The sequence below is a fragment of the Mobula birostris genome, chromosome 7, assembly GCF_030028105.1.
Source record: "Mobula birostris isolate sMobBir1 chromosome 7, sMobBir1.hap1, whole genome shotgun sequence".
NCBI classification, from domain to species: domain Eukaryota; kingdom Metazoa; phylum Chordata; class Chondrichthyes; order Myliobatiformes; family Myliobatidae; genus Mobula; species Mobula birostris.
This window is the reverse complement of record NC_092376.1, coordinates 53,653,815-53,680,190: the sequence shown is the minus strand read 5'-3', so window position 1 is coordinate 53,680,190 and position 26,376 is coordinate 53,653,815. Positions and strand designations below refer to the sequence as shown.

General features: G+C 38.5%; 1 protein-coding gene across 4 annotated transcripts in view; it reads right to left on the bottom strand.

The window, feature by feature from the left end:
• septin10 (septin 10) overlaps nt 1-26,376 on the bottom strand; it is a 90,864-nt gene that overhangs the window by 1,207 nt on the left and 63,281 nt on the right. For 3 of the 4 annotated variants that reach the window (XM_072263166.1, XM_072263170.1, XM_072263169.1), the window contains 6 exons: nt 17,581-17,742; nt 17,102-17,198; nt 12,075-12,243; nt 9,764-9,896; nt 2,502-2,692; nt 1,387-1,421 (listed from right to left, as the gene is read on the bottom strand). In XM_072263166.1, coding sequence (XP_072119267.1) covers nt 1,415-1,421; nt 2,502-2,692; nt 9,764-9,896; nt 12,075-12,243; nt 17,102-17,198; nt 17,581-17,742 — 759 coding nt within the window. In that variant the 3' untranslated portion in view covers nt 1,387-1,414. Of the gene's footprint in view, nt 1-4; nt 547-1,386; nt 1,422-2,501; nt 2,693-9,763; nt 9,897-12,074; nt 12,244-17,101; nt 17,199-17,580; nt 17,743-26,376 lie in introns of those variants that run through there. The other variant, XM_072263168.1, reaches the window with a different exon arrangement.

The following is a 26,376-nucleotide window of genomic DNA, read 5'->3' as shown; positions in this document are numbered from 1 at the left end:
AATAAAAACAAAGAATCAGCTGTTCAAAGTAATTTTAACATAAACAAGCCCTAATACAAATAAACTAGTCAGCTAATTTTTAAAAATGTACAGCCGGGGGTGGGGGGAGTAGTGAAATTCTGCACAATGATAAGAATATCCATAGACACATAAAGTTGCTATAAATGATAGAAGTAGATGGCAAAACACTGCTGGAGCTGTTAACATGACATTTAAGGGAAAGTTCCCGTTCCAATATCTGGGTCAATACTTAAGGTAACTTTTCAAACTTTTAAAAATACAGTGCAGATAGATATAGATTTTGCCATGGTAGTTGTAGTGGTTACTGCAACACCATTACAGCTCAGTTTGCAGTACGGAGTTCAGAGTTCAATTCTTGCATCCTCTACAAGGAGTCCGTACGTCCGCCCCGTGGAATGTGTGGGTTTCCTCCCACAGTCCAAAGACATACCAGGTAGACGGTTGATTGTTCTGTGTTTTGGCTAGGGTTAAATAGGTGGGTTGCCTGTCTTGTTGTGCCAGAAGGGGCTGTTCCGCGCTGTATCTCTAAATAATTTTGAACGTGTACACAACAGTTAATGTTTTCTGTGTTATTTCTTCAAAACACTGACAAACATACAACTTTTGGTGGAGAGGCCATGGAGAGGAAAAGAGAATTGATTTCAAAGTGGTTCTTTCATTACTTAATTTCTATAAAAAGAGACATAGCATCCTTTGGGTAAACTCCATGAGTTTGGGTGAGCTTAAAGACATCAAAGGAAAAGCTTCTGGTGAAAATAGCTGGTTCAAGTTTTGTTTTTAAGAGATCCCCATACAAAAGGTAGCAAAGCATTATTTGGAAAGAAATAATGCAAGAGAATTATAAATGTTTGGGCCAAAATTAATTCTCTTATTATATCAGAAAAAGTGGCCTTATTTTAAATTTCATCACTGGCACAGAAAATGTTTCCTGTTTCTAAATGTTGACTTACAAAATCAGGTACACTTGAAATGTAAACACTTGGGAATATCCAAATTTATTTATTCCTCCTTCCTAAGATTTCCAGGTTAATGCTCTTCTCAAATCCGCAGCACAAAAAATGATTTATAATAGAGGGAATTCTAAGCACAACATGACTACTACAACATTTCTTTTAACTCCATAACTGGCTCAAGTACTAAAGGGAATTATATCAGAATATTCAGGAAATATGATGATTTATAGACATTTGGAAACAAGGAAACATGATAAATTTGCAACTACTGCAGATAATCAGTATAGACTGCAAAGGGAAGTTATAAGAAAGAGCACTTTTAACTTGTATCTATCATTCAACACATCAGTTTTTCCTAAATTTGTTTGCAAAATACAAATGGAACAAAATGGTACTTTGAGAGTTTGCTTACCGTATAAAGAAAGCTGCAGCGTCAAAAATTAATAACTGAAAAACATCAATGCAAGAAACAAAGTTAGTGACGTATAATTCAACATTGACTTTTTGATCCCATGCAACTTAAAAATCCATAAAGATGTGAACTACCAAATTTTTCTGTTGCTAATGCCAGAAGTAGTAAGATCACAAATTAATATATTTACTATTTGATATCCCTACAGGTCATTTTGCTCATCAAGTCTGTTGTCTGTCAGCGCATTCCAATCAGTGTCATTCCCTTATTTGTTTTCATGCATCTTATTTTGCCTTTCACATGTCTATCAACTCTGCAGTCCCCTGCCAGCTTCCAACACAGTGGATCTTTGGGATTCGTGTGGAAACCAGAGGACCAGGGAAAACCCACCTGGTCATAGGGAGAATGTGTACACAGACAGCACCCAAGGCCAGGATCAAATTAACAGTAACAAGGATCAAATTAACAGTAACAGCTATCATTTAGCTCCACTGTAGCACTCAGGAGCCATATGTGGTTCAACGTGATCAATTAGACTGTTAAGCTGTGCCCTCCTCTTCTGTCACTTCAATCCCTGCTCTTGAGCTCTAGAACAATCATCTTCTACCTCAGCACCTGCCCCTGTTCAGACGTTCCAATCCTTAACTAACAAAGGCTGAGGAGACATGTTAGGGCATAGAAGGTGCATTATTTTGAGGGAGAGGAGAAGAAAGTGGAAGAGTGTAAAGAACCTTTGAACATCACATGACAAAACAAAACAGATGCTGGAAATATAAAATAGTAACATAAAATGCTGGAAACAAGTAGAAAGGAAAACTTAATATTCCAGAAATCTGAAATGAATTTGGTTTTTATATAAAAAATATTCTTTGTTCTTCAAAAAGTTCTGTTTCCTTCAAGTCTGAAGAAGTCCCCTCCATCCCTAACAAATGAACTTGGCTGAAAGCCTTTCGCACAGGTAACTCATTTTTCCTATTCTGTTGGAAAGAATGCTTCACAGAACAGTCAAGTGAAATTGGAAGTACTTTTCATGAACTTGAAAGCTTTTCCATTTTTGATACAAATGCTGTGGTTAATAAAATAAAACCTTTGGTTGATATGACGTCTATACCTACTTTTTGCGGTCCTTATCTTTCTTCAGATTCATTTGTGGTGTGGTCTGGAATGCCTGGGCTTGAAGGAATTCAGCTGCAGCCTTCCTCTTATTAAATATACTCATCTCCTCATCCAGAAGGCTTTTTTTCTCATCCAATTTCTTTCTCTCGTCCTGGTGCATTTTCTTCAAGTGCTCAAATTTATCTTGTAACTGTAAGAAATTTAGAAAAAGTAGTCAAGCTCACTCTCCACAAGATGGCAGCAAAACCAATTATAAAGATTAGACCGTATTGCTTGCAAGAAGCTTGGTACAATGCCACACTTTCCAGCTATCCTATGGCATAATGATTTCCACCGTCTCATGACCAATCTGCCCACCTCTAGTTTATGAGATTGCTTCACCCTACCCAATAAAAAAAGACTGGATATCTAATATACAGTGTACATATATTACAAACATGCACAGTGTGTGCATATACAAAATCTAGACCATCTAAAAGTTGGATCACAATTTTAAAAAATCAGGGCTCAGTTTATGAGATTCTACAGATAAAGATATCTTGATTCAGAAAGCTATCGCTTTCACTTAGGAAGTTAAAAAGTTAACAGCAATAGCCAATATACTTTTAATACTCAGGGCTATAATAATGCTTTTACAGAAATTAAATACCACAGACGAGAAATTCAACACCACAGCAAGGAAAACGCATTAACATAACTGCACATTATGGAGAAATTTTGGTTTACATTAGATTCAGACTAATTATGTGTACATCAAAACACAGTGAAATGTGTCGTTTGCTTGAACAACCTGCACGCCTCAGGATTAGTTGCTGCACATTCTGACGATGACCTAGCACGTCTGCAATGTTCCACTGAACAACACAAGCAGCAAAAACAAAACGATAACAACAGCAAAGCAAACCTCTTTCCCAACCACCCACCCACACAAGTCCCAGGACAGGCGGTTCTGGTCCTTATACCCAGATCAGTACCTAGACTCACAGACATTTGGCCTCCACCTCAGGATGCTAATCATGGGTTTGAACTCTGGGCCTTGACTTCCAGACTAGGGCAAACCTCCACCCTTGGTGACGCTGGCCCTTATGGATTCCTTCAGGGCTCTACCTCCAGTCTTCAACCTTTGGCTTTGCCCTCCGGACTTGGCTGGGTTTGACCCTCGGACCTCTACTTCTGCACTTGCATTTTCTTTATTTAAACCTAGCATTATCATTGCTTTTAATTTCATAAACATTAACTATTTGCATGAACACTCTAATATTCTTTGCTCACAGATGCAATTAATTTGCAACCACTAATGTCTGGTGACCAGATATTTAACTCAAGAAAACAGAAAGTGTAGACCATTTGGCCTACAAATGGTCCAATATTCAAAATCACCATGGCTGAACTGTCTCAGTGTCAGCTCCTCTCTGTCACTGGGTGTACTTAAGGTAGAGGTTGATAGATTCTTGATTCTTATGGGGGTTAAGGTTTACAAGGCAAAGGTGGGAGAATGGGGTTGAGAAGGGAAAAAAGAAACCAGCCATGATTAAATGGGAGAACAGACAAAATAAACTCATTGGCCTAATTTTGTTCCTACATTTTATAGTATATAACAATTCCCATAGACATTAATTCTTTTAAAAATCTGTTCGTCTCTTCCTGAGTTCTTTCCTGGCTTCTTTATGATCCTCAACGGCTCTGTTTGATTCTAACTTCCTAAGCTTTACATACTTTTCCTTTTTCTTCTTGACTAAATTCATCACTTCCCTCAATATCCAAGGTCCTCTTACTTTGCCAATCTGGCTAAGTGGTGCCATAACATCAACTTCTTAGTCAATGTCAGCAAGACCAAGGAGATGATTATTAACTGCAGGAGGAGGTAACCAGAGGTCCATGAGCCAGTCCTCATTGGAAGATCAGAGGTAGAGAAGATCAACAACTTAAGATTCCTTTGTGTCATTATTTTGGAGGACTTGTTCTGGGGTCAGTACATAAGTGCAATTACAAAATGTGCACAGGAGCACCTCTACTTCCTTAGGAGTTTGTGAAGATTACTCACGACATCTAAAACTTTGACGAACCTCTAAAGATGTCTAGAGGAGAGTATATTAACTAGCTGCATCCTACTAAACATAGTGGATACAGGCCAGTCCATCATGGGTAAAGGTCATTCAGAAGGAAAAGATGAATTATAAGAGGAAGCTGGCGACTAATATCAAAGAAGATACTAAAAGCTTTTTTAAGTATTTAAAGGGTAAAAGAGAGTTGAGGGTAGATATAGGACCAATACTAAATGATGCTGGAGATATTGTAATGTAACATGCAGAGATGGCAGAGGAACTGAATATGTATTTTGCATCAGACTTCACAGTGTAAGATGTCTGTAGTATACTGGACATTCAAGAATGTCAGGGAAGTGAGGTTTGTGCAGTGAAAATTACAATTCAGAAGATGCTCAGGAAGCTTAATGGTCTGAGGTTGGATAAATCTCCTGGACCTGATAGAATGCACCCTCGGGTTCTGAAGGAAGTAGCTGGAGAGATTGCGGAGGTGTTAACAGTGAGCTTTCAAGAATCGATAGATTCTGGCATTGTACCAGTTGACTGAAAAACTGCAAATGTTACGCCGCTATTTAAGAAGGGAGGGAGGCAGCAAAAAGGAAACTATAGACCTGTTGGCCTGACATAAGTGATTGGGAAATTATTGGAATCGATTGTTAGAGATGAGATTATGGAGTACCTAGAGGCACATGACAAGATAGGCCAAAGCCAGCATAGTTTCCTGAAAGGAAATTCCTGCCTGACAAACCTACTGCAGTTCTTTGAGGAAATTACAAGCAGGGTAGACAAAGGAGATGCAGTAGACGTGGTGTACTTGAATTTTCAGAAGGCCTTTGACAAGGAGCAGCACATGAGGCTGCTTAGCAAGATAAGAGCCCATGGAAGTACAGGGAAGTTACTAGCGTGGGTGGAGCATTGGCTGGTCGGCAGAAAACAGACAGTGGGAATAAAGGGATCCTATTCTGGCTGTGGGCCGGTTACCAGTGGAGTTCCACAGGGGTCGCTGCTGGGACTGTTACTTTTTATGATATATGTCAATGACTTGGACTATGACATTAAGGGATTTGTGGCTAAATTTGCCGATGATACAAAGATAGGTGGAGGAGCTGGTAATGTTGAGGAAACAGAGAGCCTGCAGAGAGACTTAGATAGTTTAGGGGAATGGGCAAAGAAGTGGCAAATGAAATATAATGTTGGTAAGTGTATGACCATGCACTTTGGTGGAAGAAATAAACGGGCAGACTATTATTTAGATGGGGAGAGAATTCAAAGTGCAGAGATGCAGAGAGACTTTGGAGTCCTTGTGCAAGATACCCTAAAGGTTAACCTGCAGGTTGAGTCTGTTGTGAAGAAGGCGAATGCAATGCTGGCATTCATTTCTAGATGTATACAATATAAGAGCCAGGATGTGATGTTGAGGTTCTATAAGGCACTTGTGAGACCACACTTGGAGTACTGTGTGCAGATTTGGGCTCCTTATTTTAGAAAGGATGTACTGACATTGAAAAGGTTTCAGAGAATATTCACGAGAATGATTCCATGAATGAGTTACCATATGAGGAACGTCTGGCAGCTCTTGGGCTGTATTCCCTGGAGTTTAGGAGAATGAGGGGGGATCTCATAGAAACATTCCAAATATTAAAAGGCCTGAACAGATTAGATATGGCGAAGTTATTTCCCATGGTAGGGGATTCTAGGACAAGAGAGCACATCTTCAGGATTGAAGGACGTCCTTTAGAACTGAGATGTGGAGAAATTACTATAGTCAGAGGGTGGTAAATCTGTGGAATTTGTTGCCACGAGCGGCTGTGGAGGCCAAGTCATTGGGTGTATTTAAGGCAGAGGTAGATATGTTCTTGATTAGCCAGGGCATCAAAGAGTATGGGATGAAAGCAGGGAAGTGGGGATGACTGGATGAAGTGGATCAGCCCATGATTGAATGGCGGAGCAGGCTCGATGGGCTGAATGGCCTACTTCTGCTCTTAAATCTTATGGTCTAAACTCTCTTCACCAATGAGCACTTCTACACGAAGCGTTGTCACAGGAAAGCCGCATCCATCATTAGGGACCCCCTCCACCCAGGACATGCTCTCTTCCATCAGAAGGTGGTACTGGAGCCTCAGGACTCTCAACCAGGTTCAGGAATAATTATTAACCCTCAATCATCAGGCTCTTGAACCAAAGTGGATAACATCACTCAACTTCACTTGCCATATCACTGAAATGTTCCCACAACCTATGGACTCACTTTCAATCTCATTTTCAATATTTATTGCTTATGTATTTAGTATCATTTCTTTCTTTATTATTTGCACAGTTTGTTGTCTTTTGCACTGGTTGAGTGCCCAAGTTGGTGCAGTCTTTCATTGATTCTATTACGGTTCAAATTCTATTATGGATTTATTGAGCATACCTGCAAGAAAATGAATCTCAGGGTTGTATAACGTACATGTACTTTGATAATAAATTTATTTTGAACTTTATCCTTTCTTCTACTTGGACCATACCTGTCCTGTACTCTGTGCAGTTGATCTTTAAATATCCTCCATATGTCAGATGTGGGTATACCCAAAGACTGCTATTAACTCTCCCAGTTCCTGCCTAAAACTCTAGTAACTTACCCCTGCTCCAATTTAATACCCTGCTACAAAGTCCATACTAATCCTTATCTACTGCTATCTTAAAACTTGAATTGTGGTCACTGTTCACTCACTGGAAGGTCAGTCACCTGGCCAAGCTCAGTACACAACACCAGCTTCTCCTGTTGGACTATCTACATATTGATTTAACCTTCCTGGATGCACCTAGCAAACTGTGCCCCATCTGAACCTCTTGCACTAAGAAGGTCCCAGTTTATATTAAGGAAATAGAAGTCCCCCATGACAAGAACCCCTGTTGTTTTTATACCTCTCCTTAATCTGCCTGTAGGATAACTGGGGGGGGGGGGGGGTCTGTAAAAAATTCCCATCAGAGTGATTGCACCCTTCCTATTTGAGTTCTACCCATATAGATTCAGTGGTAAGTCCTCCAAAATATCCCCTCTGACTTGTGATATTGTCCCTGATTAGTAGTGCAACTCCCCATCTCTTTTATCTCCCTCTCCATCTTGTCTAAGACATTGAAACCCAGGGACATTATTCCTGGCCCTCTCTCAGCCAAGCCTGTTTCGGCCACAGCATCATAGTTCCATGTACTGATTCATGCTCCAAGCTCATCACCTTTCTCCATAATATACCAAGCATTAAAATACACACACTTCAAACTATCCTTCCCATTCTATCTATTACTTTGCTCCTGCCTGTTTTTTTTTCTGGCTCTGACATCTACCTTCTTCACTATCCCTCCACTTTCTGACCCCATGCTCTGGTTCCCACTCCTGTACTAAATTAGTCTGCACTCTCCCAAGGAGCAAACCAGACGGCCAGGAAATCGGTTCCCTTCCAGTTTAGGTGCCATCCGGTCCCTCTTGTACAGGTCACCATTGCCCCGGAAAAGGTTCCAATTATCCAAGAACCTGAAACACTGCTCCTTGCACCAGTTCCTCCGCCACGCATTCATCAGTACTATCATTCTATACCTGCCCTGACTAGACAGTAGCACCAGCAGTAAACCAAAGATTACTACCTTGGAGGTCCCACTCTCCAGCCTCTTCCCTAACTCCCAATACTCACTGCACAGGACCCCTTCCCCCTTTCTACCCCTGACATTGGTGCCAATGTGCACCACAACCTCTGGCTGCTCAGCTTCCTCTGAGAATATTATGCAGCCGCTCTGAGACATCCTGGACCCTAACACATGGGAGGCAACACGCCACCCTGGCATCTCTCTTGCGGCCACAGAAACTCCTGTCCGACTCCCTAACTAGGAGTCACCCATAACTATCTCCCTACCTGATTTTACCCTTCCCTGCTGAGCCTCAGATCCAGCCACAGTGTCACTGGCTGCTGTGCTCTGACAGGTCATACTCCAGCAGTATTCAAAGGAGCATACTTGTTGCTGAGAGTAATGGCCACAGTGGAGCCTTGCACTAACAGTTTATTCACCTTACTTCTCCTGAAGGCCACCCACCTATTATCCTAAGTCTGCACCCAGGGTGTGACCACCTCAATAAAAGTCTCATCTATAAAGTTTTCAGCCTCCTAGAAGGTCCTGAGTACATCCAGCTCCAGTTTCTTGACCTTGTCAATCAGGAGCTGAAGCTGTGTGCACTTCCTGCAGACGTGCTCATGACAGGGACCTTTAGGTACCCTGCAATCCCTCATCTTAGTGGAGGAGCATTTCACTGCTTTAACTATCACCCTGCTTATACTTGTAATAATTTTGACTTCTTAAGCTTAAGTTCTACAATCAACTGAATGATTTCAAAAGACTCAACACTCTTAGCCTTCACCTGTTCAGCCAAAGCCTCCCACTCTCACCCTGGCCCACTCCAACAACGGCTGCTCCACTTACACCATGCTGCTTTTTATTGGCTCTTGCTAAGTTACTAACAACTTAATTTCCTGGTCTGCAGACAAGTCTTAACAGTCCCCACTTGCCTTCTTTCCCCGAGGTAAATTATCCAGGATAGATTATTTACCACCACATGAAAACTGATGTGTTGGCATTTCTCCTTGCAACATCTTCTCACTGTAAATTAGAGCAGCAACTGAGACTTTCACCTACTATAATGCAATAATGTCATTTAGCTAATTCAATGACAAGGAAATAATCCGCAGTTTATGTGGAAGTAAACCCACTTACTACAAAGATCTTATGTTAAGAAACACAAACTTACACTAATGACATTAAAATACAATTTCAAAGTTTCAAAGCTTTTAAATTCAAACAATGAGGCAGGGTATTATGATCAGTGTGCAGTTGGGAGCTGAATTTGTTGCCATAACTCAGATTGTTGATCTTAATTGTCTGTATAGGAAGATGTTGCATACATCAGAAAATAAAATAATAATTAACTTTGTGCAAAGTTATATTTAGTGCAAATAAACTAATCTATTTTCAACACTATCTACCCACAATGTAGAGAATGATATTTATTGAATAAAATCTGCCACAACTTCATGCAATGCTTACCATGCACCTTTCAACAAAAGGTTCAGCCATCCATGGCCAGTATATACTGAACAGTATTTTCTGATTTCAAACTCTTTGCATACAAAGCAGAAATCAAATTTTGTGCAAGCTTTAAATATTAAAGTAATCAAATCTTTTAGTACCTCCCTCTCTGCCTCTTTTAGCTGAGATTCTTTTTCTTTAACTCTCATCACAAACATTTGCCTCATTTCCTCCTCTTTCTTATGAAGCTCACCAAGAAACTCATTTCTCTTTGCTTCATACGTTTCTTGAAGGCTAGAAGAAAGTATCAATTAATTGAAATTAATTATTTGATAGAGATATAGCCTTAACACAAGGATACCGATATAATTCAATTAAATTATATTAAATTGGCAAGAGAAATAGAATCAATGCTGATTAATTTTTTGGTTATAAACACACTCAGCATTCCCTGAATTTAAGTTTCAATTGTCCTTCCCCCATGGGCTTTCAATAGGACTTAACAATGGAACTAACTTTAGGACGATTATTTCCTTAGTCAATCACAGTGAAACGGAGGAAGAAAAAGGACAATGCAATTAGAACTCCCTGGATGAGTAGGAGAAACATAACAGATGGCATAAAGAGATGTCATGTGTGAACCTACAGTGAGAGACAGTAGAGCTACTAGGACTTGGTGTTTCAATCCCTACGTTGACACAAAGGAAAAAGGCAGATCTGCAGCTACCATGAAAGGGGAATCCAAAACTATTTTATAAATTTTGATAGCCTACTTTGGAACATACATGAAAGTCAATAATGGTGTGGGTGCAAAATTGGCAAGAAAAGCAGTAATTAGTGTTTCTTCAGACAAGAGATGTATTTAGTACTGTACTCAAGGGTTCAGGTCTTCTTAATGTTTATTAAATACTTACGGCTGGTTATTGAGGAACATTTCCTGGCTCTTAATGTCTTAATGGCTCCACAGATATCTACTCTCCACATCAGCATTTTTTGCTGAGTATTCTCAATGTATTTCTTAAAAAGAAGCCTGGCTAAATTTAGTTTCTAAAACTTCACCCACAACTCCTTTCACATCTTTTGCTTACAAATAGTGCTTCTAAATAATAAATTTGCACATGGAATATTTGGACCAGTCCTAACTTAGTCCTTTCCTCAACCTGTTCCTGTTCTGAAATGGAAATGTTTTACCAATCTGTTAGCTAATTTCCACCCTTCAACTTCATGTGATTCACTCTCTTTTCCTTTCCTTTCAATTTGTCATATTTTTGGTGACACATTTTGAATAAGTAACCATACTGAGTCCACAGCTACTAAAGTTACCACAATTAGTTTTTCCTGCAAGGAAAACCCTTACCCTGATTTTTTTCCCCTCTCCTCAGCTTTATCAATTCTTACAATGTCACCTCCCATACCTGTCTCCCTTCATACCTTCCCTAGCCAAGGATTCTCCTCCACCCAGCCGAGAATGGCCCTCAGTCAGTTCTATTTCTTGGATTCTAGATTTACTACTTCCCCTTCAAATCAGAACAAGAGGGTCCCCTTTATTCTCATCTTTCACAGGTTTCCATGTTCACTGAATCCTCATGTCATATTCACAAGTATAGTATGATGACATTAGCAAAAAACATCCTTCCTCCTCTATCATTACTCCATAAACCTGGACTTGCACCTACAATGCCAACAAAATACTCCACTGTCTTCTCACAACCTCCTTTTAAGAGAGCAGAATGCAATTCTTGTTGCTTTATTCCCAACACCCACCTTTCCAATCTGCTTTCTCCAATGTCTGGATTCCCAAAGACATTACTGGTCAAAAGGTTAATTGGCCACTGCAAATTGCCCTTTTGTGTATAGGTGAGTGATAGAATCTGGAGAAAGTTGATGTGAAAGTGCAATTGGACAGCTCATATGCTCTATGGAGACAAAGGGCTATTTCCGTCTTGATCTATGACTATGACTGATATATCAAGGCAAATAAATCTCATACATGGAATTGTAAAGTTTTGTGACAGAGCACCCAGAGTCAGAAATTGCACTTGGGAGTTCAGACAGATAATTACACAGCCAGCAGAAAACAGTAGCTGCAAGGATGCACAATTTGCACAGGATTGTAAATCTGTATCCTCAATGCTTCGCTGAAGCAAACTGCAGTTCAATAGGTTAATAACACATCAAAGGTTGTGAGCTATCAGTGCACTTGTGAATGCCAATCATATGGTCATAAGTGATAGATTGAAAGTGGACAAAGGAGCCAAAAATTGATCTTTGCGTGAATCCTGAGATCTTTGAAATGCAAGTAGAATAGCTAAGGCCAAAGATGTTTTAGTAATGCTTAAACACCCAAGAAATCAATTAAATAACCCTGATAAGTAACTGCAGTGGAAGCTGTAGAACATTTCAGAAGTAATACACAGTGATCACAATATTGTATTAACTTGCTGAATGCTATATGTTCAACTCTATTTATACCTGACTGGCTTATTATTTGGATCTGTGTCTTTGAATCCCATCTCTTCTAATTTGCAGCGACGATAGAGCTCATAATGCCTGGTGTGGGTCTGCTCTCTTAAGTCTTCCATGTTCACACAAACAAGCATCTCTCGCAGCTTCACAAAGTCACTGTGGTTCTCATTTTCAACTGAAAAAAAAATTTGAACTGTCAATTAGAAGTTGGGAAAAATTCTTGGAAATAATACACAGACAAGTTAAGAACATAACAAAATGTCTTAATTATTTTAAAAAATCTATTGGCACAATAAAGATTAGTATCAATTCTTAAGAATAATTAAGGTCCTTAAAATTCAAAGAATGATCAATTATTTTTATATTTAATAAATTAGCTGTAGACTTACAATGACAAAAAATACAAAGGTGCAAATGCAAGAGTGAACTAGTAAAGATCAACTACCTCTGCTATGCACCTGCTAACCACTTTCGCTCATTCCTCTTTCCAGAGCCTGAAAACTGCAATTACTTCTACTTCATTGTACTCAGTGCTCAAAGTGTGTTCTCCTGTGCAAGCTGATGATTGCTTTGTAGAACATCTCCAATCAACCAGCATGCAAGACCCACAGTTTCCAGTTACCTATCAATCTTGCATTTCACTCCGACTATGACTCTTAACTCCCACACCATTCAAATTTTATCTGCACTTTCCAGGTTCCACAGAAGGTTAGTGATTCAAAAGGACACAGTCTCAAGAGTAAAGAGTGTCCTTTTGGAATGGAGATGAGGAGGAATTTTTTTTAGCCAGAGAGTGGTGAATCTGTAGAATCATTGCCACAGGGAGCTGTGGAGGCCAAGTCTTTATGTATGTTTAAGGCAGAGGTGAAGGAAATGTAATTAAAAACAATGTGATAGAAATTTTGTATTTCCAGTCCAGGTTTGAATTTAAACTGTACAGCAGTAGTCAGATATCGTGTTCATTGCCATAGACTTTGCACAGCAGGGCTGCTTTCATCATCATATAACCAATATCAGAACTGCACTTCAGGAGACCAGGCTGTTGAGTTGTGAATTGCCCAGACTATAGAGCACCTAGAAATTAGTGAGTGATATTTTCACAATAACTTTTATTCTTAGGACAAATAGAGCAGCATAGCAAAAATCCTGGGAATAGAGTCACAGAGTACAGAAACAGGCTGTACAGACACCACTTTCAGGCTATTCATTTTTGCCCAGCTATATTAATCCCATTTGTCCATATTAGTTTCATGTTTCCTTGCTGACTTTCCCATTTAAAAATCTAAATCCCTCTTAAATATAGTAGTGGTATCTGATTCCACTACCTCCTCTGGATTATATTCTAGATATTAACCATTCTCAATAAAAAAAAACAGAAAATTCTTTCCTAAAAATTATAACGCCTTCCTCTTAAACCTGTGCCTCTTGTTCATCATTCACCTAGCTGGAAAAAAGATTTTGACTATTTGCCTCTCATGACCTGATACATGAGTATCAAGTCATCCTTCAGCCTCTTTTACACCACAGAAAACACACCATGCCTATTTATTCCCCTCCAATAACCAAAGTCCTCCAATCCACACAACACTTGGGTAAACATTCTGGCCAAGTATTTTGTAAAGTTATAGTATACCATGGTTTTCTTAGCAAATAGATTCTAGGAAACCTAGTATCTAGCAATAGTGGTTTGCTATTGCCTTCTGTTGGGTGAACTAAAGAAATCGCCATTTCTCTTCCCAAATGTTCATCCACCTGTACCATAGCCAAGCTAAGTCACCAAGCTTCTGCTCATAAAATTCAAGTAACACAAAAGAAAATTATTGCCATTTGGAATGTAAGAACTCTATATCAAGCAGGAAGATTGAACAATGTGATAAATGAAATGGAAAGACTAAAGATTAACATCATGGGAATTAGCGAAGTTCATTGGATAGGTGCTGGAACATGTCAGAATAGAAATAAAACACTAATTTATTCTTGTGGAACATCCTATACTAATGGAGTAGGAATTCTTACGGATTAAAGCATGGCAAAAAGTGTTTTAGGACATTGGGCAATATCAGAAAGAATGTTCCTTGTTAGATTCAGAGGACAACCATTTGATTTAGCAATTATACAGGTGTATGCACCAAAAACAGATGGAACAAATAAGGATATAGATAAATTCTATGAAGAGCTTGAACAAGCAAAGAATGGATGTAAATCTCAAAATATTGTTATTGTCATGGGAGATTTAAATGTTAAAGTAGGACAAGGTGCTGATGGAAATACCACAGGAAAATTTGGACTAGGGGAAAGAAATGAGCGAGGTGAGAAATGGATAGAATGGTGCGAGATGAATAATCAGGTCATTTTGAATACCTACTTTAAAAACCATCCAAGACGCTTGTGGACCTGGAACAGTCCAGGTGATAACACCAGAAATCAAATTGACTTTATTACTATAAACCAAAGATTTAGAAACTCAGTGACTCAATGCAAAACATATCCAGGTGCAGACTGTAATAGTGACCATAACCCAGTAATATGTCATGTAAAAATAAAACTTAAAAAACTAAAGAAGCAAATACCTGAACAATCCCTTGACTACTTGCAATTAAAGAAGAAAACTTAAGACAAAAATTTACAATTGAAGTAAGGAATAGATTTCAAAGTCTAGAAATAGAATCTGTTGAAGATGATAGCAATCATGTAGAAATGAAAGTTAACTCTCTAAAGGATACCTTGGTAGAATCAGCAAAGTCAGTGATTCCTAAAAAAGAAAAAAGCACAAAGAATAAATGGATGACAGATGAAATAAAAAATCTAATGGAAGAAAGGAGACTGAAGAAAGCAAATCCTATAGAATATAAGTCCTTAGATAAAAAAGATAAAAGCCTATGTCAAAAAGCCAAAGACGAATGGTTAAACCAGGAATGTGAGCAAATAGAACGAATCCCTATAACTGATCCAAAAAGGTTACATCAACAAATCAAGAATATCACTGGTAAAAAGCTCCTTTGTTCTTCAGGTGGATGTTTAAAAGCAAAGGACGGTAACATTATCATGGAAAAAGATGAGATTATGAACAGAAGAACTGAGTATATTCAGGAATTGTTTGAAGACGATTGAATTTTGATGACAAGAGCTAAAAGTAAGATACAAGCTGAAATAGGTAAAGAACAATGTGGTTTTGTGAAAGACAAAGGTACAAGAAACTCAATATTGATGTTAAGGATACTATCAGAACGAGCTATTCAAGTGCAAAAAGATTTGTTTATGTGTTTTATCGACTACACAAAAGCATTTGATAAAATGAAGCACAATAAATTATTTGAAGTATTACATAAAACTCTAGATGTAGATTCGAAAGACCTCCGCCTAATCAGAAATCTGTACTGGGAACAAACTGCCGCTGTAAGAATAGATGGAGAAGTGAGTCAGTTTAGGAAAATCAAGAGAGGCGTTAGACAAGGGTATGTTTTCTCCCCTGAGTTATTTAATGTGTACAGTGAAACAATATTACAAAAAATAAGAGACATTTTGGGAATCAAAGTTGGCGGTGAAAACATCAATAATTTCAGATATGCAGATGACACTGTGTTAATTGCAAGTACGGAGGAAGAACTACAAAACTTAATTGAAATAATTGTTGAAGAAAGTCCAAAAATCGGTCTATCTATCAATTGCAAAAAGACAGAATGTATGATGATATCCAAAAAGGAGAATCCTATCTGCAGGCTGAGAGTAAACAGGGATGACATAAAACAAGTACAGAACTTTTGCTACTTAGGAAGTTGGGTGACATCAGATGGCAGGTGCGACATGGACATCAAGAGAAGAATAGGGATGGTAAAAGACACTTTTATGAGAATGAAGAGTATACTGACCAGTACTAAACTAGGCATGACAACCTGCCTCAGAGTACTGAAATGTTATGTTTATCCAGTTACATTATATGGCTCAGAATGTGGGACAATATCTAGTAACATGAGGAAACGAATTGAAGCAGCAGAGATGTGGTTTTTGAGGAGGATGCAAAGAATATCATGGACGAAACGAATATCTAACGAGGATGTCATGAACAGAGCAAACACAAAAAGAGAAATAACGTATGAGATCATGAAAATACAATGTAACTTCATTGAACATGTGATTAGGAAAGAGGAGTTAGAATGCATGGTAATTATGGGAAAGATTGAAGGGAAGAAAGCAAAGGAAGACAAAGACAAATGATGCTGGAGACAGCAGCCAGAGAACTGGAAATGAATACCAATGAATTGATCCACTTGACCCGAAACAGGAGTGTGTGGGCCATGGCAGTCAAAGCTCAAACTGGGCATGGAACCTGATGATGATGATGATAGTATACCATCCCAAAACTTACATTCCATGCCCTGACCTATGAAAGCAAACCATGTGTTTTCTTCACCAGCCTATCTACCCGTGTTCCTACTCCCAGAGAACTACAGATTTGGGCCCTAGGGTCTTTCTTTTCAACAATATGCCTTACTGTCCCACTATTTACGCATGTCTATGTCATACCTCTATTTGACTTACAAAATGCAGGGCTCCAAGACAACACAGCAATTAAAATGATATTGAGAAGTTTTCTGCACAACAAAGAATTAAGAAAAAATATCTTCTGAGCTAAACACCTAAAAAGACAGATACATTTACCCTCTCTAATATCATTTGAGCCTGTTCCACCATTCAATCATGGCTGATAACCCCCTCCCCAACCATCACATACTCCCACCTTCTCATTGTAGCCCTTAACCCACTTCACCAAACAAGAACCTATTAATCTCTGCCTTAAATATACCCAAGGACTTGTCTTCACAACCCTTTGTCACAATGAATTCCACAGATTCACTACCCTCTGGAAAAATTCCTCATTTTCTGAAGGATGCCCTTTATTCTGTGGCTGTGCTCTTGGATCCCAGACTCTTCCACTAATGCAAATATCCTCTGTGCTCTTGGATCCTAGAATCTCATACCAATGAAAACGTCCTCATCTAAAAACATTAAAAAGGTCTACTTTCTTTCCTCACCTTGCACAACTCCCCAGGGATATTGACGAGCTTTAACCATTTTATTACCAACTTTCACTTCCTCTGTACTTCCAATTACAGCAAAAGGTAGGTGGCCCTAAATTTGAAAGAATTAAATTAGTATAAATAGGTCAATAGAAATATAGCATGGCTATCTGTTTGCAGAGAAAATAAATCTTAAATTCAGGTGGCTCATCTGCTTATATACATTTTGTTTCAGAAAAAGGGTTTTAAAAGGAACATACAAAGTAAATAAAAATTAAAGCTGCAAATTAGCAGATCCACTCTTTTCAATAGAGAAATTTTTAGTCAAGCAGTAGTGCTGAAAGCATGCAGCTGTATTTCACTTCCCAGTTAAATTAATAATTTTCTCTGTATAAAATTCTACTTTTAGAACACTTTCCTATTTTTTCCCCATTCATAAGTTTATAAAGCTGGGTTGAATTAAACTATGATACAGTTTTGCTACAACTACTTACATTCATGGTTGAATTGATTTTTGCTACTGTTTCATCATCAATTGGAAATTGATAGATCTGTACACCATTACTAACCAGTTCTCCCATTATTTTGATTTTAAATTTATGAAGTTCATTTTTAGCAATGGTGTCAGCCTTTGCAATCACTGGAATGATGTTCACCTACAAGAACAAAAAGAAACACTGGATATCATCAACAGATATTCTATAAACTTCTAAAAGGATAAATTATACTTCCAATATATTTTCTATTGAACACCACAGAATAAAAGGCTTTCACAAAACCTCAGATGCACAATGCTGCTTACATTTGAGGCATTGTTAAATGGAAATTTAATAAGGTTAAATGGAATTCAATTCTGTTGCACACAAAGTTCCACCTTTGATTTTACTACTACACTTTGTGTTAGAAGCGGAGGTAAAAACTAGCCTCTCATTAACAGTCAAAAGACTGGAATCTATTACTATTGTACACACTGTAGTTGCAGTGCATTTAGAAAATAATAATAATAGAATGTGGCAGAGTTAACATGGATTTATGAAAGAAAAATCATATTCCAACAAATCTGCAATGAGTTTTTGTTTGTAACAAATAGAATAAATGATTACAAACCAGTTGAAGTAGCAATTTTGGACTTTCATATGACATTTGATATTTACAAGAGAAAATTAAGCAAGATTATTAGAGTGCATGGTGCTGGAGATAACATACTCGCACAAATTGGTTAGTTGAATGGCAAAAAAACTTAGCGAAAACTGGTCAAAGGGTCATTTCTGCAGATTCTGTAAGAGTTGATTCTAACAACACAATCTATATCAGTGATATGGATGAGAAGATCAAGTATATCCTAATATGCTGATGATACAAAGATGGCAATGTGTGCCAAGAGGAGGATGTAAAGACTACAGGGACCTTAAAACGGCAAAGTGAATAGGTCATGGTAGATGAAATAAAATGTGGAAAAAAATAAAAATTCATCCATTTTACCAGTAAAAAAAATTAAAAATGCAAAAGTATTTTTAATGCTGAAAGATTGGGAGATGATGTTGTTGGTAGTCAAAAGGAACCTAGTGTACTTATATACTAAGTATTAAAGGGGTAACATACAGACATGCAAGCCATTAGGATTGCTTATACCCAGAATATTGATGGCAACATCTTGAAACTGCACTAGTTTGACTTCTGGTCCAAGAAATTTGTCATGAGGTGTAGTAGACAAGCCCAAAATGATTTTGTTATAATTCTTACAGAGCTTAACAAAAGTAGTTAAAGGCAAGATGTCTCCCCAAGTAAGGAGATCTAGAATCACGAGTAACTGTCACAAAGTGGTTGGTGAAGGAGGACTACAATGAAAAACTTCTTCAAACAAATATAAGCAAATATCTAAAATTCTCTATGGTGAAACTCTGGAGGCTCAGTCACCAAGTGTACCCCAGCCAAAGATCAACAGGTTTGTGGATTATTCAGGAAATCAAGGGGAAACAGCTTACCGAATGAAAATGGGAGTGAAGTAGATCAGTAGTGATCATACTGAATAGTGGAGCTAACACTAGGGCTGAATGGAGTAAACATGCATTAATATTTTTAATGGAAAATTACAACAGGGAAGCATGGTTCCTAAAGAAAAAAAAATCCATTTACCTCAAGGCGTACATAAAGCTAATGCATCCACTACCAGCTGGTTATATAATCAATCTAGTCATGTCAAACTACTTCCACAATGTGTACTATAACTAAGAGCTTGAAAACACATGCTAAGAGCTTAGTGTTCAGCAAATTAACCTTTTTATCTTAAACGTTTGTTCTAAAGAAATGAAAATTAAATCCATAGGTTTTATCATTAATTGGACAGTTAAAAAAATCATTGTAACCAAACAACTTAAAAATAAACTTCAACATTTTTGCTAACATATCCTTAGTAATCTTAAACAAATTAAAGCAACTAACATTAATCTAATTAGTATTCTGAGAAATGTGCATATGCAACAAATTTCATGAAATCAAAACTAATATTCAACATGTGTATTAAATGAACAAATTGATCAATCTGAAGAAGACAGCATGACTGATGTATAACAGTTTGCTCACTTTCCAAAAGGTTCAAGTTAGCTGATTCGGCAGAATATTATGGAATGAATGGCCTGTCCCTGTGCTGTCGTGTTCTATATTCAATAGTTCAGTTACTATGCTTGATTCAAGCAGATCAATTGCGTCAATACAAATTATGAAATAGCTAGTGTGCTCTCATGCAAACAGCATTTTTGAAATTTTAGGAACACCAGAACAGGCATAAATCATTTATTTCTATTTTGCCAGTTAGATAATGGACAGTGTATAATATTGTTCCAACTCCACACAAATTGCTATTGTGTGTGCGTGCGCAAGTGTGAATTGAAATCAATTCTGTATTTATTTACTTCACTCCCACGCCACATAAATTCTGTAAATGTTTTATTCTGTATCGCAAAATTGGTCATGATCTGCAAATCCTATAAAAGTGAATTTCTATTACCTAAGCTTCTATGATCTGGAGCTATTCATACTCTATAAATCCAAGTAGACATTTCAAACACTGGTCTGAAATTTGTATTGCCAAACTTAAGCAACTCTAGGCCCATTCACTATTGTAGCTGCAACTTCCAAATGATTTTCAATTCACTGGTACTTTTGTACCAAGATCTTACTGTATTCAACTCCCATTGGTACCGTAACAATTCAGCTTCTGTGCGTTTTTAATTATTCAATGTATCTAGTAGTTTTAATCATCAGGACAAAGAATGGAATTTAGGGGTAAAGCTAAAATTTAGTACAGCCATCTTTTAAAAAATATAGTGAACGATAAAATCTCAAGTAAAAGGCTGGAGCAACAGGAGCAACTTCATTATCATTGGAACTTTTTATACTTTACTAATATACACAAAACAGCAAAGCTTACTAACTACAATATTGCCTCAGGATCACATGTAGTGAGTTGCCTTTACTAACCATGCTCTTTTTCAGTATCCAAGTAAGAATATTTCAAGATGCGATTTAAAAATAGAAATAAAATGGGGAGGGGGGGAGCTATGGAGAGTAGTGGGCACAGCCCTCCTGACCACTGAGTCCATTTACATTGCACGCTGTCACAAGAAAGCTGCATCTGTCAAAGACCCCCACCATCCAGGCCATGCCCTCTCTTGTTCCTCCCATCAGGGAGGAGATACAGAGGTTTGCTTTTACTACCTACATAGACTCTTTACAATGCAGGTTCTCTGTATTATCTTTATTTTCACACTTTGTCTTCTTTTGCACATTGGTGTTGCCAGTCTTTGCCCATGTTTTATTGTAAAATCTTATTACATTTCCGTTTTCCTGCAAATGCCTGCAAGAATGTACTTCTTCGTGCCCAACGAGAATGTAGTAATCCGCCTCGATGACGATCATCCAGTAGCACCTGCATCCACTGTGATGAAGTGTTTTGAGAGATTGGTGATGAAACATATCAACTCATGCCTGAGAAGTGACTTAGATCCACTCTGATTTGCCTACCTGAGCATCTGGTCCACAGCAGATGCCATTGCATTAGCTCTTCACTGAACCCTAGAACATCCACACAGCAAAGATGCATACAAAAGGATGGTCCTCATCAACTACAACTCAGCATTCAATACCATCATCCCCTCGAAACTAATTAATAAGCTTCAAGACCTTGGCCTCAATACCTCCTTGTGCAATTGGCTCCTTTATTTCTTCACTTGCAGACCCCAGTCAGATCAGATTGGCAACTAGATTTCCTCTACAATCTGCATCAGCATAGGTACACCACAAGGCTGTGTGCTTAGCCCCGATCTGTTTGCTTGACACTTATGACTGTGTGGCTAAGCACAGCTCCAATGCCATATTCAAGTTTGCCAACAACTCCACTGTCATAGTCTGTACCACAAGAATTGAATTGACTTTATTCCTTACATCTTTCACATACACGAGTAAAAATCTTTATGTTACGTCTCCAATTAAACATGCCATGTGCAAAAATGGAACAGTCACTGTAATATAGAGCACGCTCAAATCAGTCTGATGGCCTGGTGGAAGAAGCTGTCCTGGAGCCTGTTGGTCCTGATTTTTAATGCTGCGGTTCCATTGCCTGGACGGTAGCAGCTGGAATAGATTGTGGTTGGGGTGACTTGCATCTCCAATGATCCTGCAGACCCTTTTCTCACACCTGTCCTTGTAAATGTCCTGAATCATGGGAAGTTCACAACAACAGGTGCGCTGGGCTATCTGCACCTCTCTCTGCAGAGTCCTACAATTAAGGGGAGTACAGCTCCCATACCAGACAGTGATGCAGCCAGTCAGGATGTTTTCAATTGTGCCCCTGTAGGAAGTTCTTAGGATTTGAGGGCTTATACCAAACTTTCTCAACTGCCTAAGGTGAAAGAGCGCTGTTGTGCATTTTTCAGCACACAGCTGATGTGTACAGACCACGTGAGGTCTTCAGTGATGTGGATGCTGAGGAACTTGAAACTGTTCACTCTCTCAACCCCAGATCCATTTATGTCAATGGGGATTAGCCTGTCTCCATTCCTCCTGTAATCCACAACCAGCTCCTCTGTTTTTGTGACATCGAGCGAGATTTTCTTGACACCACTGTGTCAGAGAGATGACTTCTTCCCTGTAGGCCACCTCGTTATTGTTTGAGACAAGGCCAATCAATGTGGCAAATTTAATTAGCAGATTGGAGCTGTGGGTGGCGATACAGTCATGGGTATACAGGGAATAAAGGAGGGGATTCAGTACTCAGCCCTGAGGGGCTCCTGTATTGAGAGTCAGAGGGTTGGAAGTGAAGGAGCCCACTCTTACAACCTGCTGGCAATCTGACAGGAACTCTAGGATCAAGCTGCACAAGGCAGGGTCAAGACCGAGACCTCTGAGCTTTTTGTTGAGGCTGGATGGAACTACGGTGTTGAATGCTGAACTGTAGTCCAAGAACAGCATTCTCACATAAGCATCCTTCTTCTCCAGATGTGTAAGGACGGTATGTAGAGCAGTGGCTATTGCGTCATCTGTCGATTGGTTGTGTTGGAAGGCGAAATGTAGGGGGTCCAGCTTGGGCGGTAGCAAGCTGCAGATGTAATCTTTGACCAGCCTCTCAAAGCATTTGCTTATTATTGAGGTGAGTGCGACAGGACGCCAGTCATTCAGGCATATTACCTTGGTCTTAAAGGTGCTGTCGAATTAGCATATAGGAGGGGAGAGTGAAAATCTGGCTCAGTGGTGCCGTAACAACAACCTCTTACTCAATGTCAGCAAGACCAAGGAGCTGACTATTGACTTCAAGCAGAGGAAACGAGAGGTTCATGACCCAGTTCTCATTGGAGAATCATTGGAGAGGGTCAGCAACTTTAATTCCCACTGTGTTATCGTTTTGGAGGATCTGTCCTGGGCCCAGCACGCAAGTGCAACTATGAATAAACCACAGCAGTACCTCTACTTCCATAGTCTGGAACGATTCAGCATGACAACTAATTCTGTATCAAACTTCTATAGATGTGTAGTAGGGAACATATTAACTGGCTGCAACACAGACCGGTATGGAAACACCAATGCCCTTGAACAGAAAATCCTACAAAAAGTAGTGGATATGGCCCAGTCCATCACAGGTAAAGCCCTCCCCACCATAGAGCACATCTACATGCGAGTGTCACCGCAGGAAAGTAGCATCCATCATCAGGGGCCCCCACCACCCAGGTTCTGCTGTCTTCTCACTGCTACCTTCAGAAGGATGGTACAGGAGGCTCAAGTCTCTCACCACTGGGTTCAGGAAGAGCTATTACCTCTCAATCACCAGGCACTTGGACCAAAGGGGATAAATTCACTCAACTTCACTTGCCCCATCACCGAAATGTTCCCACAATAGACTCATCATCTCATGTTCTCGATATTTATTGCTTATTTATTAGTTATTATTTCTTTCTTTATGTATTTGCACAGTTTGTTGCCTTTTGTACACTAGTTGATCACCTAAATTGGTGTGGTCTTTCATTAATTCTATTATGATTATTCTATTACAGATTAATTTAGTGTGACCACAATCAAATGAATTTCAGGGTTGTATATGATGACATATATGTACTTTGATAATAAATTTACTTTGAACTTTAAGACAATGTATCTCAGGGTAATATACGGTAACATAATACCTTACTTCGATATACTTGCTTTGAACTTTGATAAAACAAGCAATAGCATTTGTTATTTGGCCAATGTGGATACATTTCATGTATGCATACTCAGATGTGTAGGACAAGCCTTCATATGGGAAAAAATGTTTGCTCATAACTGCTCTAAGTGGCTAGACATAGTCATAGTCATACTTTATTGATCCCGGGGGAAATTGGTTTTCAGCATAATATGGATTTCAATCATCGGGCAATAATGATTTAATGCCAGTATTGTAGCTAAATTGGAGCAAGCAGCTAATGATCTCAGGTACTACATAAAACTGAACAGTTTTTAAAGATCCAGTCGGGATGCCCTACTGCAATTTTATAAGCATTTGTTTTTGAAGGATTACTCACTACCTGTATTATTAACTAACTTCTGCTAGTTTTTCTTATCACTGTACAAAGATTTGGTGCTAAATTAAAACAAAAGAGTTAATGATCTCTGAAACCAGTTGAAAGCAGAGGTTTGAGTGTAATATGTCAAGTGAAGGACTTCCATCTTCTCAAAACTGAGGATCATACAGCATGGAAACAAGTCATTCAGCCCAGCTCTTCCATGCCGACAGCAATTGTTGGATGTATTTATCATTCTTAACCACATCTGCAGTTAGTGAAATTTTTGCAATTGCCTCCAGTTCTGTAAAAGTTAGTCACTTCCAAGCCTGCTTCAGTTCTAGAATACTTGCCTGTAACTGCTGGCCCAACATTACAGGTTCCACTTAAAAGATGGCAGAAGCTGTCTTTCACTACATGGAGTTGTTTTAATAGTTATTAGCCACTCAAAACTCAAACCCACAAACTGTTGGCTACAAATTAATCACTATAATGAGCATCTTGAGCAGATTGGTATACCGAATGCACAATGCAGTCACCACAGGAATTTATGGGGCAATTCAATTCAGCCCCCTTGCTCTAGTTGTATCTGTCAGATTAAAATTTTTATCAATCATCCTTGCAAGAAACATCTATTTTCAATTAACTTTTTTGGTTTATTATTGTAGGCCCCAGCCAATCTTGGGATAGGAATTTCTGTGTTGCAATTTACAAGGACATTCCTGATCCCCACAATGGCTCTCTACTTATCAGCAGATTACAAAGTAGATAGTGTGGATGTCTTCCCAAGAACAATAAAGATTGGTGTGAGGAAGTTCTGCTGAGGGGCAAAATTGTGTTCCAAACCATGTAACACTGGCACCAGTACTAGAGAAGGTGCCATGTCTGTTGGAATGGGCTTCACTTGAATAATCATGCTGGGAACAGGGCCCTAGCAAATCACATAAATAGGGCTATAAACCAAATAGAAGGGGAAAGGGAAAATACCAGGATATTCAATAACTCAAGGAAGTAAGAGAACAGGATAAGAAGGAGGAAACTAACAATATGTGACAGACTGAAGTAAAAAAATTAAGTATGTTGTACAGAGCGAGTCCAGGAGTTTATTAGCCCCTAAAATGTGACGCTTGACAGAGCAGTGCATAAAAGGGAATATAACTAGGGCATGTTTGAATGGAACTACAATTATCATGTGAAATTTTAATCTACATATGTATTGCTAAATACCACTAGTATGCTCTGTCTGTATAATATTAATACCCAAATGGAGTTAAAGGAACTATTACAAGCTATTTTACAAACAGCCAAAAATCAATTAAGAGTCAGTTCCCACCCCCAAAAAGTCAGGCACTTATATCAAAGTTCAAAGTAAATTTATTATCTAAGTACCTATGTCACCATATACAACCCTAAGATTCATTTTCTTGACAAAGAAGCACAAAAGAATCAATGAAAAACTACACACAAGATGTGCAAAAGACAATAAATTTTGCAAAAACCAAAAGAAAAAAAACAAATAAAATAATAAAATAATAAAAAATAAAAAGCAAAAAAATACCAAGGGCATGAGATGAAGACTCCTTGAAAACGAGTCCACAGTTGTGCAAACAGTTCAGTGTTGGGGCAAGTAAGGTTCAAGAGCCTAATGGTTACAAAACGGCTAATTACAACTAGTGTTTGAATTGACCTTTTACACCATCGCCGCAACATGTTGTCCAATAACCTTATCATCAGTGCAATGATCTGGCTTATCCCTTTCATCTCTTTTTTTAAAGTATACTACATTAGTAGTCCCCCAATACCACCTTTATAACAAAAGATAATTAAAAAGTTGCCACAGGCTGCATTATATTATTTTTTGCTTCTCTATAAAGACTTGAAAACATTATGCAGGCATGAAAATTTATATGCATTTAAAAATTCCAGGCACTTTAATATTTCCCCACCTAATGCTTTATAATTCAATATATTTGTCACACCTCTCAGGTGTGGGTAAGCGTGCCTGATGAGAGTCACCAGAGAAAAAACAGATGGTAAGCTGCAACAGCACATTAGTGCAAGAGGCTTTATTTAGTGCCAGGTGAAAAAAGAGCAAAAACTGCCCAAAAGTTGTGAAGAGAAAAGTATTTACAGACAAATGAGAACAAACATACTGTATACAAAAATTTACAATTATGCAGAGGCTTTCTCCACAACACACTATGTCGTTAACTTCCCAATATATCTGTTCACTAACTGACAAATCCAACTCCACACCTC